We start from the raw sequence: 16,688 nt of genomic DNA, 5'->3' as shown, positions 1-16,688 counted from the left end.
TTGTGACGTAAATTATGACGTCTTTTTGAAAATTTCTTGCCTACCGCGAAGCCGAAAAAAAAATTTATGGTCCGCGGTTAATAAGTTTAAGAACCCCTTACGTAAAGCAATTAACAAATAAAAAAATGCGGGTCTAGAAGATGTCAGCACTGGTCTTTGCACCAGCGTTTAAGATTCAATCGACATTGCAAAAAACCTTGTTGAAAGGAAGCAGTGCAGCAAAAAATACAACAAGAATCTACGAATCACGGCTGGACACATTATTTGCCCTTCTCCTCAATCCAGGAACGGCCGTGTCGCCGTCATCGTCGATGTCGCTTTCGCGGTCGCCGTCGCAGCTGGAACCGCCCTCGGTAGCGGTTCCGTTGCACGAGGCCCGGCCGAAGCGGGACAGGGGTCTGAGGGTCCCCGGGAACTCCGGGCCCGACAGGTCGCCGTCGTATAGCTCTATGTCCTGCGGAATTATCGGTCGGTTGGTTGGGAAAGTATATTTTGTTTAGAGGGGAGCTAATTATAATAGGTAAGTATTTTCGATCATATAAACAAACCAACTAACCCGAAATACTTTTGCAATAAATGCAAAGCATTTCATCCACATATTTATCTCGTTTAAAACATTTTTGGCAACAACGCATGCACTTATCAGTAAAAAATGAAGTAAGATTTTAACTAGAAAATCTCAAAAAAGGAGAAAAGACTATTGTCGAGGGGACTAGAAGGCTTTATTTTCATTGATGTTGTCAGTTGCTAGCTTCTTCCAAGTTACTTGCACTTGATTTTTGTTATTATTATTTTAACAAGAGTGTGTAGAACAAACTGCCCACGAATAACGAGCGTTTATTCCGACAGTTTGACAACTATTTTGGTCCGAAGTGAGTGTAATAACAGTTCGATTATTTTCAGGAAACCAGAAATAAGGACGTCATAGAGGTATTATTGCGATAATCCGGTTTTCCTTCTCTGAGTAGGAACGCTTTCAAAAGGTCATTAACTAAAATAGGCGAAATAATCGATTTCGTCCGTAATTGAATCGATACGCAGACTTATTGTCATCAGACTAAATGGTTTGAATGAGACAGCCTTAAACTTGTTTATAAACAAATGAACAAGGGGCGCCATGGATCGCTTTGCTAAATACAATGTTACGCAAACTGTGCTTACATTTTGCTACCCACTTTTTATAAAACTGATCAGGTTAGCAATACAGCAACAAACCAAGAACATCGTATATTTTATAACGTAATCGATGGACGTAAGGTTTAATATTACGCAAGTTAAAGCAAAGAAAAAACGTTTTTCTATAGAAAAAAATTTTTAATCACTGTTACCTTGTTGAAGCCCCATCTTGTCAAACCAATCATAAAGTATAAGCACGCTAACGTCATAACCATCTGAAAAGAATAGTTGTACGTCGTGAAAAGAGGAAGTTCATGAAAGTCAACATAAAAACTGACAAATTGCACAAATTGGTTTAAATAAGTAATGGCCTATTAGGTATAATTGATTGTTAATGAAATCTTGCCATACATATTGACCATTTGGAAAATTTTAGTACATTTAGTTATCATTACAATTATTAAAAAAATAGAGTGGTCTTTGGGTTCGCTATTTCAAATTAGGTCGTAAAACATTTATATTTGGCGTTTTTTGTTTGTATGTCATGGGGGCTATCTTTTAAAACAAAAGAAATCAATATAAATAAAATTGAAACTAAATCAACAAAATAAATTTGGCTTTTGATTGATCACAATTTACAGTTAGATTAAATTGGTTGTAATACGCAAGAAGACAATTTTTTCAAGAAAGACAATTTTTTCTCTGCACAAGTTGTGAAAAAACATAAATTACAATTTTAATGTATGATATTGGTGTTGCAACGTAAAAAATATGTCCGTGCAATTAACTAAACAATAGATATATATAGCAGTTTACCAGACAAATTAATGTATAAAGTTAACCGAAGGTTTGTTAAAAATATACAAAATAACGTTTAAAAACTATAAACTGAGATCTTACCGTGACCACCAACCAGCCAATAACGTTGAGAAACTGAGTTCTTGTAAATTCCTCCGCACCAAACTTGAGTGACACGATGGTCTCAATACAGGTTATGGCACTAAAGAAATTTTGCATATCATACAAAACAAACTTTTATATTACACGTGATTACATGGATGCATAAGTAATTACTAACGGCAAAGCAATCATGCTACGCTTTATTAATTACACATGTAAAAAAGAAAATATAGGCTTAAACTCACATGAAAACCCAACTCTGCGTTCCCAGCCGTTTGCACCTGGTGTCGGTCAGATAGACGTAGTATTGCCTGGCATTTCAAAAAATAAAAACATAATTAATCAAAATCATCCTGGATCAAAATAAACAACATCTTGGAAAAAAATTAAAATACCAAATGAAGGCAATAATAATACTAAATAAACGTTCTTCAAATTATACACATGCTATCCGTTGAATTTTGAAGTTAAAACGAATGCTAAAATACAAAGAACGACATGTGGGATGCCGTTCTAAATTGGCAGAGATAGACGTAACTTTGCTGATAATTTTAAACATTAAAAACAGACGTTCTTTTATTAATGCAAGCGTTATCCGTTCAGAAAATTTAAACGAACACTAAAATACAAAGTATTGGGACGCGATTCTTACTTAGCGGAAATAGACGTAACATTGCCAAGAATTTAAAACAATAAAAAGATAATCAGCATACTGGATCGAAATAAAAATACTAAACGAACGTTCTTTGAATGACACATATGTTATCCGTGGAGTTTTAAAGTTAAAGCGAATGTTAAAATAAGCAGGACATGTGTCGAGCGGTTCTGACTTATAGTTTGCTTTTTGGTAAATGTTAAGGCATGTTGTAAATTTCCGTTAAAAATGCGCCCAAAGGCTTGGCGGATGCGCGTGCGGCCCACATGTCGTTAAAGTCATTAATTATTGTAATCCCAAAGTCTGGATATTTTTAGATCTTGCTTTTGTTTACTTCTTGCTTTTTTACCTTAACGCGGGTGCCGAAAACATGCCGACCAGCAAAATTCTGCCCCAACAAAAGGGGTGCTTCGCTGGAAATCGCAGAAAGTGCTTCAAAAAGAAAGTGTTCAGCTCACACATCTAAAACAAGCAACAATATAGAGTTAAACACTTGTCGGATTGCAAAGAAAAAGCTTCATATAGATTTGAATAACAAAAAAAAAATACTTCTCATATTTATAAATATAACTTTCGTTTCGAAGTCACTAAAAAAGACAAAAATTTACATATTGTAGAATGGTTATTGTGCAGGGGTACAAGCTTACACGAAGTACAAAGCGTGACAGCCATAATTTAGGTAAATACAAAAAAGAAAAATAAATTGTCGCCCTATTTACTATTTATGGAACTTCTACAATATCCATTACGTATACAGTATCTACATGGGCAACAAACACAGTTAAAACTTAATATTTTAAATAGTGCCTTCTAATGCAAGTCCTGACCCTAAAATATGGATACTTATTAGTACATCATTTCTCCATAAAATTTAGTTTTTGGACAACCTAAGCAAAAAAAAAGCCACAAAAAGCGTTGTGCTTATTTTTCAACAAACATGTATAGTAAGTTGCATACCACAAACACGAGCATCAGGATGTAGACGCCAATAATCCTCATGATTGATGAACTGGGGTCAAGCCATCGGACCGGAACAAACCTGGCTGGTGTAAATTGCATGGCAGCTCTGCGCAGTTTACCGGTCGTTGTGTGGATGTCTCTGAGAGGAAATGCATTATTATGGTAATATGTGCTTAGACTTTAATTGTCGAAATGCAACTGACAACAATACATGTAAAGCAAATTAGAAAAAGACAAATTGTTTACAGGTGATGCCCAAAGGGCCTGGTTAACTGAAACTCATTTAAATTTAGTTTATCAGAAAAGCAGTGGTTCTCAACCGGGGTGCCGCGGCGCCCTGGTGTGCATTTCTAACGCTAAAGGGTGCTGATAGATATTTAAGAATTTTTAGGAATCTGATTTTGCTTAATTGGTAAGCTTCTTGGTACAACTATTTGTGTACGATTAAAGACCATTATAACAAATGATATTTTCCTACATGTTTTAAGTTGATTGTGTTGTTTCAGTTCAATTTATTGTGACATTTCACTAAAATACTCAAAGAAAAAAAGTCACAAAAGATTGAGAATCACTGACTTAAAGGATTGTGTAATTGGAAATAATATTTTTTTATAATCTTAAAGTTCTAATAACATAACAAAAATTTATTTTATTTCCTTAGAAAATTGTCTGGGCCTATGAAAACATATTTCAGTATAGCAGCATACTTTATCGACTCCCATCTATACTCTCTCATTTCAAGAAAGCGGCATACGCTCATTCCCAGCCAGATGCCACAGCCGTTGCACAGAATAACGTCGAGGAATATTTGATCCCACCAGCACTCTTGGAAGTTGGGCAGAAGATGCATGAAGAATAACTGAAGTGAAAAAGCATCTTATTCTTTTGTAATGACTTGACTTTAATGCAATTAGTCACTGTTCATTTAGGCTTTTAGGGTGATGACTTGTCTTTAATATAATAGATTTGTTACTGATAACGTCAGTCTGTATAATTGCTTCCTCTGACCACAGTGTTTTGTTTATTAAGCACTGTAGTATATGTATTTTTTTATTAGTTAAAGTTTAATCACTGTAGTATATGTCACATGTTAGTTATATGAATACCTTGTGCCAGGATAAAATATAGTTACACTATTTAGATCATTTTCCCAACCTGGGGACATTCTAACTATCCGTTACTGTATAAACCATTTTATCAATTAAAATGAAAAAAGGTTGAAAAAAATAGGGGGCATTAATTTCTCAAAATATTCAAAGGGGCCACGGTGTAAACAAAGGTTGGGAACCCCTGATTTAGATAAGGGTGTGTTTGACACAGGAACCAAAATGTAATCCACTATACCTCGGTCATTTCCCAGAGAATGCTGATCGACCAGCAGAGAGTATAACTTCTCAGCAGCAAAGCCTTTAATGACCATCCCATGAAATGACCGAATGCGAAAACGTCGAGGCCGGCATAAAGCCTTGCCGTGGTTACGTCAGAGCAATTAACAGCATATTCCTAAAAAAAAAATTAAAAATGAAAGCAACAGTAAAATTGATTGGCAAAATTATTTTTCCTATATGTGCAGCAGTGTGCAATGACTTTTACTTGACTTAAAAGTTCACTATTACTATTTTTTATTCAAAGTGTTTTAGTTGAGGTAATGCCTATAGACAGATAAGACGATTTATTTTTTGTCAATGACTTGACTGGGACGTGAGACCTTTTTATGAAGAGATTTTTTGACGAAAGACTTAACTAAGTTTTTTTAGAAAAGAATTCACTGGGATTTAGGTAATTTCAAAATGACCTGTTTACAACACTAAGGTGTAGTATTTTTACGTTTCCTCTTTCCTGAACAATTTTTTAAAATACTTTAGACTATTTTTATAACTATGGACCTTGAATCTGGTAAGCAAAACTTATTTAAACTATCAGAATCAGCTACAAAACAATGGACACAATTTACAAATGTAGATTTAAGCTTAAATTAGTTTCCATTTAAAAATTAACACATAGTTTTATAGTTCAAATTAGGCTTATGTCTTACATGAATCATGTCAACTTCACGCTTTGCATCTTTTACAGAAGGTGCAATCCATATAAGAATTTCTCGCACTTGTGTAATATTGAGGAAAGACAGAAAAATGAGAAAAAGAAAATACATGACGCTGAAGCCAAATACTATTCTCCAAACCTAAATGGTTAACATAATTAAGCCTAATTTAGTATAGAACAACAAATTATTTAGTTAAACAAAAATCAAATCTTTTTACGTATTTCATGTAAATTTTAGATTAATCATAAACTTACAGCAGGGTGAGGTCTTGTAAAAGGTCCATTAGGGAATGCCAGAATGCTTATTACAGAGAAAAAAAACACAACAGCGTACATCGCATTTCGAATGTTGGTTTCAGAAGTGCTGTCATCCCTAAAAGTTAAAAGTTGTTAAAACTATTTTCCAAAGTATACATAAAACATATACAATCTATTTGTGGTGTTATAAATCAGAAGTAGATATGATGTTGGTATACTGGACCTGAAATATTGAAGTTACACAGCTTTGTGACTACAGTTACATGTACTTTTAGCTACCTGGTCATTGCAATATACAACAAAACGACTAGAATAACCAAAAGCAAAGTGATTGTATGAGGCTTGTAGAAAAATTCCAAAGTGATGTCGTCAACCTGCAAAAAAACACAATGAATATATATTAACATTAAAATTCTTTAGTGACAGAAATAAATTAAACACTTGTGTGAAAGTAAAAAAGCTATACTCTAGCACTGTATTAAGTGCCTTGCGTCATTAAGTCATAAGTGTGAAGCATTAACACATTCTTACTCCCAAAACAATATTCCATTTAAGCACTTAAAACACACTTATAGGTTAGCCTTTACAATAGCATAGCACTTGAACTGCCATTACTGTTTTCAATGGTAATATATTTTTAAACAAAATTTAAATATTTTGTTACAAAACAAGTTTGTTAAAACAGTGTTTAGGTCTTGTTTAAAGGTTAACAGTGTAACATATATGTACTGAATGTCGCTTTGGGGGCATAATGTAGTTCCTCATTTATTTCACAAACTGAAAATACACAAAAACTGAAATATAATTTGCGGAGCTGTGGTAATTCAAGCCGCAGGTTTTGAGATATTTCTTTATTACAATATAGCTGGAAGACTCTTTTCCAGAACTAAACCTCACCTGTTGTTCATTTATTGCACGGAAATCATAGCGATAGTGAAAACGCCTTGACATTCTCTTTTTGCTGTTTCGTCGCATTGTTATGATTGCAAATTGCTACACTTTTTAACTCTATGAAACTGCAATATACCTGCAAAGATTTGTATAATGATAATTAAAATGGAAAAGCATAATATTTTTAAGACAAATCTAAAATGATTTTTTGTTATTTTGCCTAATAAAACAATATATTGGTTTGTAGCAGAGCACTGATATTGTAGGGTGTTAGCCACTGTGAAATGTATGGCAAGTACACCCGCAAGTTATTTTTAACAAACAAACGGGTGCATATTTTATATTTGGTGCACCACGTCACACCTATTTCCTGGGCTGTGTACCTGCCAGATTTGTTGAGGTCTGTCATACTTTCCAGATGGGGCTGTTAGGGTCAGATTGGGCACTTTAGACACACAACACACACAGGAAAGATATTTATAAGCATCGTAAAATTGTTTGACTGAATCATAAAGTTATTGCCAAGATGGCAAATAAAGTCGGTATAAAAAGCAATTCAAGCGCGACAGTAGTTTTTCTCATTTGATTGGAGGCTAAACTTTCCAGTTTGGTTAGGGCCACAAATCACTTGTATTGCACCTGGATATAAAATTATCTACACTAGTTTAGTTTGGATTTTTTATTGTAAAATTACGTCAAATTTACCGTCAATTTCATTTAGCTACAATTAATACAACATAAAAAATGCATTTGTGAAATAACTATTCACATTTTTGACAAAGTTTCAATATTTTACTAGCAAACAAAATAATTGTAATCCCAGAAAACAAGATTGTGAAACAACTTAATGCTGAAATATTTTATGTACGCACTTGTTATCAGTACACTCGTACAGTAAATAGTATGCAAAAACTAAACATCAGAAGCAGTGTTTTTAAACTAGTCATTTCAAAATGACTTAGTCCCAGATATTAGAACATGTCAAATTCAAGTAAAGTCCTTGTCATAAAATTAAACGTTAAAATATTAAAAATGGTAAATTAGTCTAATTTCAAGCAATACCTAGGAACACTAAACACGGATCTGTTGATTATCTTCAGTAGAAAGAGAAAAAAAAAAAAAAAAAAAAAAAGCAATACCTGATACCAAAAACCCAACACATTGCAAGCAAAATGTCTTACGAACAAACTTAGGATAATTAACTCAATTTTATAATAAAAAAGTATTATTGAAAACGCTTTAATTCAACCCTTCAACCCAAGTACTGTTTCCCAAAAGACTGAAGTCAAGTCATGCTGAGTCTGACCAAAAGCGATAGTAGTCCTACGCAGGATAAAATATTTGTCACATGTCATGTGCGATTTAATTTATGTAAACATTCAAAAGCATCGCATTTTAACAACATTACTGCACAACGATGAACTGCATCACGCGAATCTATCTAACGCTTTGCATTAATAATGCGATTACGCCAAGCTGCGGTGATTGCATTAATTTAAAATCTGACACAACACGATCAATGAGATTTTAAGGTTTCTATAGGTAAGGTTTAACAAGGGTAAGTCCCGCTGTAATAAAAAATGACGAAATTTGTGACAATGAAATAGTTACATTTTAAAAAAAGATATACCTAACCAAATATTTTCTATAATGATATCAAGTATAGTAAATAAAAATATAGAATCATCTTACCCTAACGTTTTATTCACTTTTATTTTTTTACAGAAGGTCAAGTAACCAAACATTTTCAAGTTTGCGACAGACCTTTTGTCAATCAAGTATTATTGTATTTTTTACGGTTTTCTATAGAAGTTGTAAGCTATCATTCAACTGTATATACTGACCCAAACCTATTTGTTTCTTAAGAAATTACTGTTTTGTTTTCCCCCATAGACTTTTACAGACTTGTTTTACCTTCAAATATTTTGACAAGTTAATCATGTTTATAATATGGTAAAGGCCATTCACTCACACACCAAAGTAATTCAAATCAACATATAATCACTAACGGATACCAACGTAAAACAGTGATCCGGTCAAATAACCTATAGGCACCATACTGAGGCTATTTACCCTGCTAACCAAGTAATTTAAGTAAATTTCCTAAAAATAAATGAAATTATCCAAAACTTAAAAATTAATTCTAATACTACTACCATCTGAACCCAACGTTAACTCTAATCCAAATTATTTACTACTCACGTATTGGTGCAGGTATAAAACAGCGATCTGGTCAAATAGTCACTTCCTTAAAATATTAGGCAAGTTGTACCTTTTGTGTATACAATTATATCTGTAAATATTTTTTCTTGTGAACTGACAATGCCGTGGCGAAGACTGTTAGGAATGTTTGTCAGCAACCCTCACCTTATTGAGAAACTATCAGAAACAAGGTTAATGCGACGTGCTGCACAAATTACAGTTGGCTTATACACCAGGATCATGGTAAGGACAACAAAATTTTAACAAAACTTCCTATTTACTTTTGACCCATTCTAGCATGTAATTCCCAAAATAAATTCTAGTATTGGTAAATTATTAACTGTCTAATTTTTCAGCCAAGACAATGAATGTTATGCCGTAAGAAAATCTAGACAGGCACTTGGTCATTATTATGTAAAGATATAATTTGAAGTCAGTCAATAGTTTCCATTAGCTTTTGATCTAACAATGATGCATCAGATTATGTCAATCATTTGTTTTTTTTAATGATTGGTTACATACACATAAAATTGATAATTTTAAACATTTAAAAAACTCTCCTTGTTAAGAATAGGTTTTATTTATTAGAGAAATTAAAGAACTGGATAGGACTAAGTTAAGAGTATTTTTGTAGCAGTGATTCAGCTATCGTCTGATAACATAATAATTTATATAATTGGGGTTATTAATTTTGCAGGCCAGCAGTAAGCCAATATCAGAAAATCTCCAGGCCAGGCTAAAAGACTCCACATCTAATCTAACACCTAACAAGCCTAATAGGTTTCTTTCAAACTTTAAAGAAGAGCTAAGCAAAGAACATGAAAAGATGAAAAAGGATGGCAAACTTTGACATATTGGTTTTCATATTTTAGTATTAACGCAAATTTATTTTCACCTGTTTTTTAGTGAAAATTTTTTTTCTATTTATTCTTCTCTCATGTTTTTATTTGCCTTCAGTTTTTTTGTAAAACGTGTAACATCTTATTTGCTTGTCGTATCTCTACGGAATAACACACTAAAAACGTTCAATTTTCCAAATAAAAAATGGCCTTTGTTCACTTTCAGTAAATGCACAGTTAAAACCCTTGCCAAGAAAACACACCATACCAGTAGCTAGCTTTCAGATAATTGTTTCAAAAGCAAAAACAGTGGAAGAAATAACAAATACACTCGAAAAGGTAATTTGGCACAAATTGACAAACATAATTGTGCTAGAAAAGAAATAGGCTTTGGCACATCGAAAAAACTAACAAAAGTACTTGCACATAATTTTCTAATGGATTGTTTGATATGTTCTGATTGAGAGTGGTTAAATAAAATTGTAACTGGATATTTGATTTGGCAAAACAATAATATAATAGACAGCTATAATAAGTACAAAAACATGTTTACGATAGTCCTGTGCATTTTACAAGGTATATTGTGTAAAAATACTTATGTTGTATATAGTTATAAAAAGGTAAACCATTTTGGCATGAACATTATACAGTATATAGGTACACATATAAATTCTAGTATAGGCTACAAACTACTAGTCAGCAATTTCCTCGCCTAATAAACGCTACTATAAATTCCAGAGTAAACTAAATCACAGTGATATAGGATTTCTACCCTTAACATAGCAATGATTGCCCTAAGAAAAAGCACCTTGACAACACAATGCAACCTCTAATCATGATCATCAGCATAGTTAACCCACAGTCTTTGTTCTTTTAAATTTGGTTCCTGTGAAGTATAATGTTGGTAAATTTCAACTTTTGTATTGAGTGTTATAGCAGACAACCCATTTTGTGACCTTTAAATCGTTTAAAATAATTTAAATGTATGATAGATTTTGATTACAAGAACAGGAGGCAAGTAAATTTACATTTCAAACAAAACGTTATAAAACTGGAAATAATAATTTAATGTTATACATATATGAATAACTTTTGTAAGTTGCCGAAGCTTATGACATGTTGCATAGATTCATAGATTTTTTCCTATCGCAACATTTACCTTTAAAGACACTGCTTGTGTAGCCAACATCATATCCATAGTCAAAGGCTCCATGCCAACTTCTTTACCTTGCTCTATAAAAAAATCGTAAGTTTAACAGAGTGTTTGTTCGAATAAACTTTAAAACTAAAACATTCCTATACATTTGTGGACAGCATACAGATTAATCGACAAGACTGCTTTTTCTGACATCCCCCTAAAAGTGGAAATATCAGCGCTGATTTTGGTTAACCCATTTAGAGGGCTTCCTACGTTTGTTTTTTCATTACAGATTTCAATAGAAAAGGCTATAATTACCAATTGTTTCATCCAGTTCTGGCACAGTAGTTATGGATCTTAATGTTGCCTTGTGATTCTTTGGTTTCCTTTTTCGTTTCTTCACAATTTGTCCTACATTGGACTTGCTACCAGAAGTCCCAGTTGAAGCTGCAATTGATGACCAACGAAAACACCAAAGTCAAGAAATATTTAAAAGTGTGAAAAAAACAGTGTCTATCGCTTCACCAATTCTTTAATTAGCACCAACACATTTTTAGTACATTTAACAATGTATTTTTACCACTAAGTCAGAACTAAATGACTTTTACTCCAAAGAAAACAATAATACTATCGACTAGATTTAAAACACCTTTGGAACTAAAACTTTAATTGCAGCCATGAGTTATTATTTAACAGACAAAACAAAATATAAAACATGACAAATTTCAACAATGAATATAACTAGTGAAATACCACAAATAAAACAAGGAGTCTGGTTGGTATTTACAATAGAATTTTTTTTTTTTTTGAATTTTAAATAAACAGTTTCACTCTTGGAAAATAGTGAACTATTGTCTGGCATATCTTTGTCTTCCTTATTTTATTATTCGTTTAACAAATGTTATCTTTTACAGAATATTTCCGAATGTACACCAATTTGCTTAATCTGGCGGTGTTTTGTTAATAACCCGTACAGAATTGGTAGTGAAAAAGTTATACTATTTACATATGTAGTGTTGACTAGACTTACCTTTGGAGGTTTGGAAAGATGACATTGAATTAACTTCACTTGGACTGCACCATATCTCACCCATACCAGAAATAGGATGCATTTTAGGAACAGCCACTGACGAATGCCTTAAAAAAAATCATGGGTTAGAAAAAAAACTTCAATATTACTTTTACCACAAAACTTAAGAAAGTAAATAAGACATCTTTAAAAAAACTACTTGTATGTTACAAGTTAGTTTCACTAAGCATTCTTGCAGCACACGGCTATGTACTATGGATTGCTGAGTGCCAAAAAGTGTTTGCAACATTGAAAATGTTGTTATAAAAGTACGGTTGCACAAATATTCTATAAAAAAAATCAAACACACTTTTTAAGAAGCCTGTCTGTCATTGCAGTATTAACGACAGCAAGTTGATAGGCATCTGTTTTGATATGTTGATTTAGTTGGTGTCTTCTACGACGTACAACAGATGAAATAGTACTACTCGCTTCAGATGGAGTGTCTTGTAGTACACTTTTTTCTAAGCCTCCATAATTCTAAAACACAAAAACCTACATAATTATGCTAAACAAAGCTTTATATTCAAGTAAAGAAATAAACTTCACTTTAAACAATTCTTTTAAACACATTGTATACCAAGGTAGCCATGTCAGATATAACATCATCTGTGCTTAATTTACCAGCAAAAGTTTGCTTACCATCTTGATTTTGATATTGAAAGCATGGAGTTTGGGAAACTTTGGTTGAGGGGGAAAGACAAGAGGTGGTTCATCGAATAAGTCACTGCAAAATTAATTTAAAATATTTGGAAATGTTGGGAAATTTGTAGTGACATATTAACTTTATTTCAGATTGTATTTTTATTAAATTTTGTTTGTGGTCAAATTGCAAATATTCTAACCCACCCTAATTCTGTCTCCTCTTTTTCTGAATCTTCTTCAACCTTCTTTAAAATGCCACCTTGTACAGGTACAGGAAGTGCTGTAACACTGTGTTCTGTTGATGTACAATATTTTACCAATTTTAATAAAACTACCTACTGTATAATTGCATTTTTTTATAACAGTACAACAAAACTTCGAAGAAAAGCAAAATTTCCACATACAAGAAGGAGTTTTATGGTGTACACTCATTTTAATTTCCATCAAATAAGGTTTATATAATTCTGAATAAAAAGCATGCCGTTTTAAGCGGTTTTCTGCCTTTTTTAAATTTTTTACCAACAAAGAAAGCCAATACATATAATTAATCAATAAGCTAAAGGGTCTGGAAAAGTTATTAGTTATCTGTTAATCACTGACTGCATTTTAGTCACTACTTTTAGGAAGCAACACCTTGTTTTGATTGAGTAGTCAGGGAGCTGTATCTTGAAAGCATATGCTCTGTCAATCTGTCTGGCGAGATAGTGGAAGGAAGTGATTTTTTCCAGAAACTTTTGTCAGCTCTTGCTCTGTCCCAGAACTCATCTACCTCATACCTTTATTGAAAAAAATATTATTGTTGATAAAACCTCCATTAAATATTCTAAAAATGGACAAAATAGTTTATTTTGCTTATGCAATCTCATATTTCACCCGATCTGTCACGAATTAGTGCAGTTCTGAGCAAAACGGTCTATGAAAATTGTCTATGAAAAAAAGTTCTGAGCAAAACGGTCTATGAAAACAAAAGGCATCCAAGGGCAGAAAAGTCATGACTTTTAGACCTTGAGGTCATGGCAATGCACTAATTGTACCTTTAGGTACACACAGATAAATTGAAAAATATTTGCTGAAAATTCACCAAAAAACAAAAAAAAACACCCGAACTCAAACGCTAACCCGCACCATAACCTAAATAATGTCGGTTGATTTAATAATTATTTAAACACTTCGGGAAAGCCCAGACTTGGGTGGCCATAAGATAATATGTCATCCAGTCAAATAGGATTATTACGTCACACATTCATGTATTTGTGCCTAAAGCGTTTATGTAATAATTCAATCAATGCACATTATTTGGGTAAGGGTGCTGGTTAGCGTTTGGGTTCGGTTAGATCAAGCATGAATAAACTTAGTCTTCTTTTAGTTAAGAAAAAACAATCTGTCTAAATGAATTGGAAGTTGTTTAAAGTCATACTTGTGTTTCAAAAGACCTCTGCTTTTCATAAGGTTTTCAACAGCGGTGAGATGATAGTAGTGGGACTTTGGCACTTTTAAGAGAAAATCTGAATCACTTTTACTTGGTTTGTGGTGCGGTAATTTTTTCACAAATTAATGAGCTTCAGCTGCCTGCAAAAAATATTAAAAAAAGTTTTTCGAAACCCTAATTAAATTTTAATAACAATTAACAGCCAAACTACTTCATAATTATCTATTTTTCTATTAAAAACAATAAATAGCCCTTGCTTTAAAAATATCTGTACAAGGATTTTTACTCATTTGGGTTACTTTCTTAAAAATTGCACAATCAAACCTACTTCGAAAAATGCATTTTTTCTAATGAAATTGATCAAAATTTATAAATAACCTGTTTTTGTTGTTGCTTGATCAAGCGGCGTTTTGTTTGTTCCTCTTTAGCAGCAATAGCCTTTCTCTGGTTCAATACTTTCTCCTCAAGTTTTGATAAATACACAGAGTAATAGTGATCCCTCAAACGGGCAAGGTCAGTAAGGACGTTCAAGTATTGCTGAAACATTACAAATTAACATTAAAGATTGTTGTTTTTACAAAATATAGCAACTCGTTTTTGGCTATAAATAAAAAAAATATTCCCAAAAAATTATTTATGAAAAACAAAATGTTTGCAATAAATACTGTTAAATTTTGAGACCCTTTTTTCTCAGCTTTTATCTTTTAGTGTTTCAGTATGTACAAAACTTACAAAAATTGTGCTTACAATGTATATTAATTTGTAAAACCCCCAGTCTAACCTGCTGTTTGTTTTTAATTTCTTCTGGGTCCAATTCTTCGTCTGTTGCAACTTTTTCCTGTTTTTTCTACAAAAGTTACTTTTTATCTTATTTTTTTTCGACTATTTTTAACATGGACTGTAAAAATATATATAAGCAACACAGTACAGTACTATACACACTACACAACATGCTTTATGTTGAAGTTGGATTAAAACCAATATTGTTAACCTTCAGTCGTTGTCGTTGCGTTGTTTTTGCCAGAGCGGGAGTGACTCCAGTTTTGAGGTAATTTGATTGAAATGTAGCCATGGCTTTGTTACTTTGGTAGATAACAATAAAGCATTGTGTTAAGAAGCCACTTTCACTTCGTTTTGTAACTAAGTACATGAAGCCTTCCCATATACTGTGATCTTTAACCCCTAATGGCGCACGAGAGTTGACTATGGCAGTTTTATTAGCATTTAGGGTGGATTTGATAAACGAGATTAATATTTATTAATCGTTACATGGTTTATTAAATTCAACAGGTACAAGACTGTTTGTTAAAATTGATGGTAAATGATATTGTGACTTGATACGGCCACGTCATTCTACTTATGTCTATTAATTGGCATTAAAGGTAAATGCTTATAGCTGTGGACAAGACAAGAGGGCAAATTTCGAGTTCGCCCAGTAAAAATAACTTCAAGCAAGACGTCCTACAGTAATGTGAACCAAATAAACATATTTACTCTCGCAGATTGCTTGCAGCGACGTTAAAATCGTGCATGTTGCGTAAATTACATCAGGGGTCGGCAACCTACAGCAATGATTCTCAACCTGTGGTACGCGAAGTCATTTTGGGTGGTACGCCATACGCAGTATGTTTTTAAGTAAAATTACAGTTTTACCAAAAAGTTAAGCATTTTTTTTTATTATAATAAACTAACATTCATTATAATGATTGTATAGTTAAATATTTTATGCTTCTTTAACGATAGGAACTATTATCTTTGCGGAACATCTATGCAAACTTCTTTTATGGCATCGTAGCAAAACAACAAAGAACCACAAACTTGACTACCAGTATCTTGCAAGTTAAAAGAGGGAAACTTTTTTGAGAGTAGTGGGCCGCATTTATTTTGAAATTTCCGGGCTAATTAGCTAATCCACCCCTGTTAATAATCTTATATACATTTTGAGTAAAGTTGAGTTTTTCGACAATTTGTTGGTACGCAACAAGATTATAGAAGCTCGAGGTGATACGCAGTGAAAAAAGGTTGAGAACCACTGGTATACAGTGTTGGTGCCAGTTTATGAATACTTTTGAAATATCAACAACTGACGTGCCGAACATTTTTCTATGTTTGGTTTTTCACTGGCAACCAAGGCTACGGAGTTGGTTAAAAACAACCCGAATCTGACTCCGGCCCAATATTTCAATTTAATCGAGTCCGGCTCAGACCCTCCAGCCTGTATTTCACCCATTTACGTAACTAAATTTAGATGAATACTCAGCAGTCCACTCATAGGGATCACGGAAAATATGCCAGCATATTCTTGAATTCCAATTTACAGTTTGCTGCCTTATCAGGTTCGAAATTTGGTACTGCACATGCGCACACGTCGGACTCGGGTTGTCTCACTTGAGACCCGAGTCCGACTCCGCAGCTCTACTGTGATTTCACATCTAAGTTAAATTCTGTATTGATACCTTAACCCTGGTGAAAGAAAAACGAACTGTCACGAACACAATACGGCGATCGCTATTTTGGAATATACTTCGACGCTTTTCATTCGT

General features: G+C 33.1%; 2 protein-coding genes and 1 pseudogene across 3 annotated transcripts; 1 reads left to right on the top strand and 2 right to left on the bottom strand.

Annotated features, from left to right (window-relative positions):
* Positions 1-99: 99 nt before the first annotated feature.
* LOC146136776 (phosphatidylserine synthase 1-like) lies at positions 100-10,702 on the bottom strand. Its single transcript, XM_083396031.1, has 13 exons — positions 10,673-10,702; positions 6,830-6,959; positions 6,212-6,306; positions 5,930-6,047; positions 5,667-5,813; positions 4,976-5,134; positions 4,339-4,490; positions 3,629-3,770; positions 3,021-3,133; positions 2,262-2,327; positions 2,017-2,116; positions 1,329-1,391; positions 100-454 (listed from the first exon to the last, which is right to left on the bottom strand). The coding sequence occupies exons 2-13, from the start codon at positions 6,905-6,907 to the stop codon at positions 239-241; spliced, it is 1,449 nt and encodes a 482-aa protein (XP_083252157.1). The 5' UTR covers positions 6,908-6,959; positions 10,673-10,702; the 3' UTR covers positions 100-238.
* LOC146136777 (uncharacterized) lies at positions 9,043-10,083 on the top strand. Its single transcript, XM_083396032.1, has 2 exons — positions 9,043-9,268; positions 9,723-10,083. The coding sequence occupies exons 1-2, from the start codon at positions 9,146-9,148 to the stop codon at positions 9,873-9,875; spliced, it is 276 nt and encodes a 91-aa protein (XP_083252158.1). The 5' UTR covers positions 9,043-9,145; the 3' UTR covers positions 9,876-10,083.
* Positions 10,139-15,268, bottom strand: LOC146136775 (uncharacterized; annotated as a pseudogene). The gene is made up of 12 exons (XR_014501625.1): positions 15,137-15,268; positions 14,927-14,992; positions 14,524-14,682; positions 14,134-14,285; positions 13,350-13,492; positions 12,921-13,011; positions 12,714-12,798; positions 12,382-12,551; positions 12,033-12,139; positions 11,321-11,449; positions 11,024-11,097; positions 10,139-10,750 (listed from the first exon to the last, which is right to left on the bottom strand). The product of XR_014501625.1 is annotated as an uncharacterized LOC146136775 (transcript).
* Between the last annotated feature and the right edge of the window lie 1,420 nt (positions 15,269-16,688).

This window comes from Ascidiella aspersa, chromosome 8, assembly GCF_963924565.1.
Source record: "Ascidiella aspersa chromosome 8, kaAscAspe10.2, whole genome shotgun sequence".
Classification (NCBI taxonomy): Eukaryota; Metazoa; Chordata; class Ascidiacea; order Phlebobranchia; family Ascidiidae; genus Ascidiella; species Ascidiella aspersa.
The sequence above is the reverse complement of the archived record's forward strand: the minus strand, read 5'-3'. Positions and strand labels throughout refer to the sequence as shown.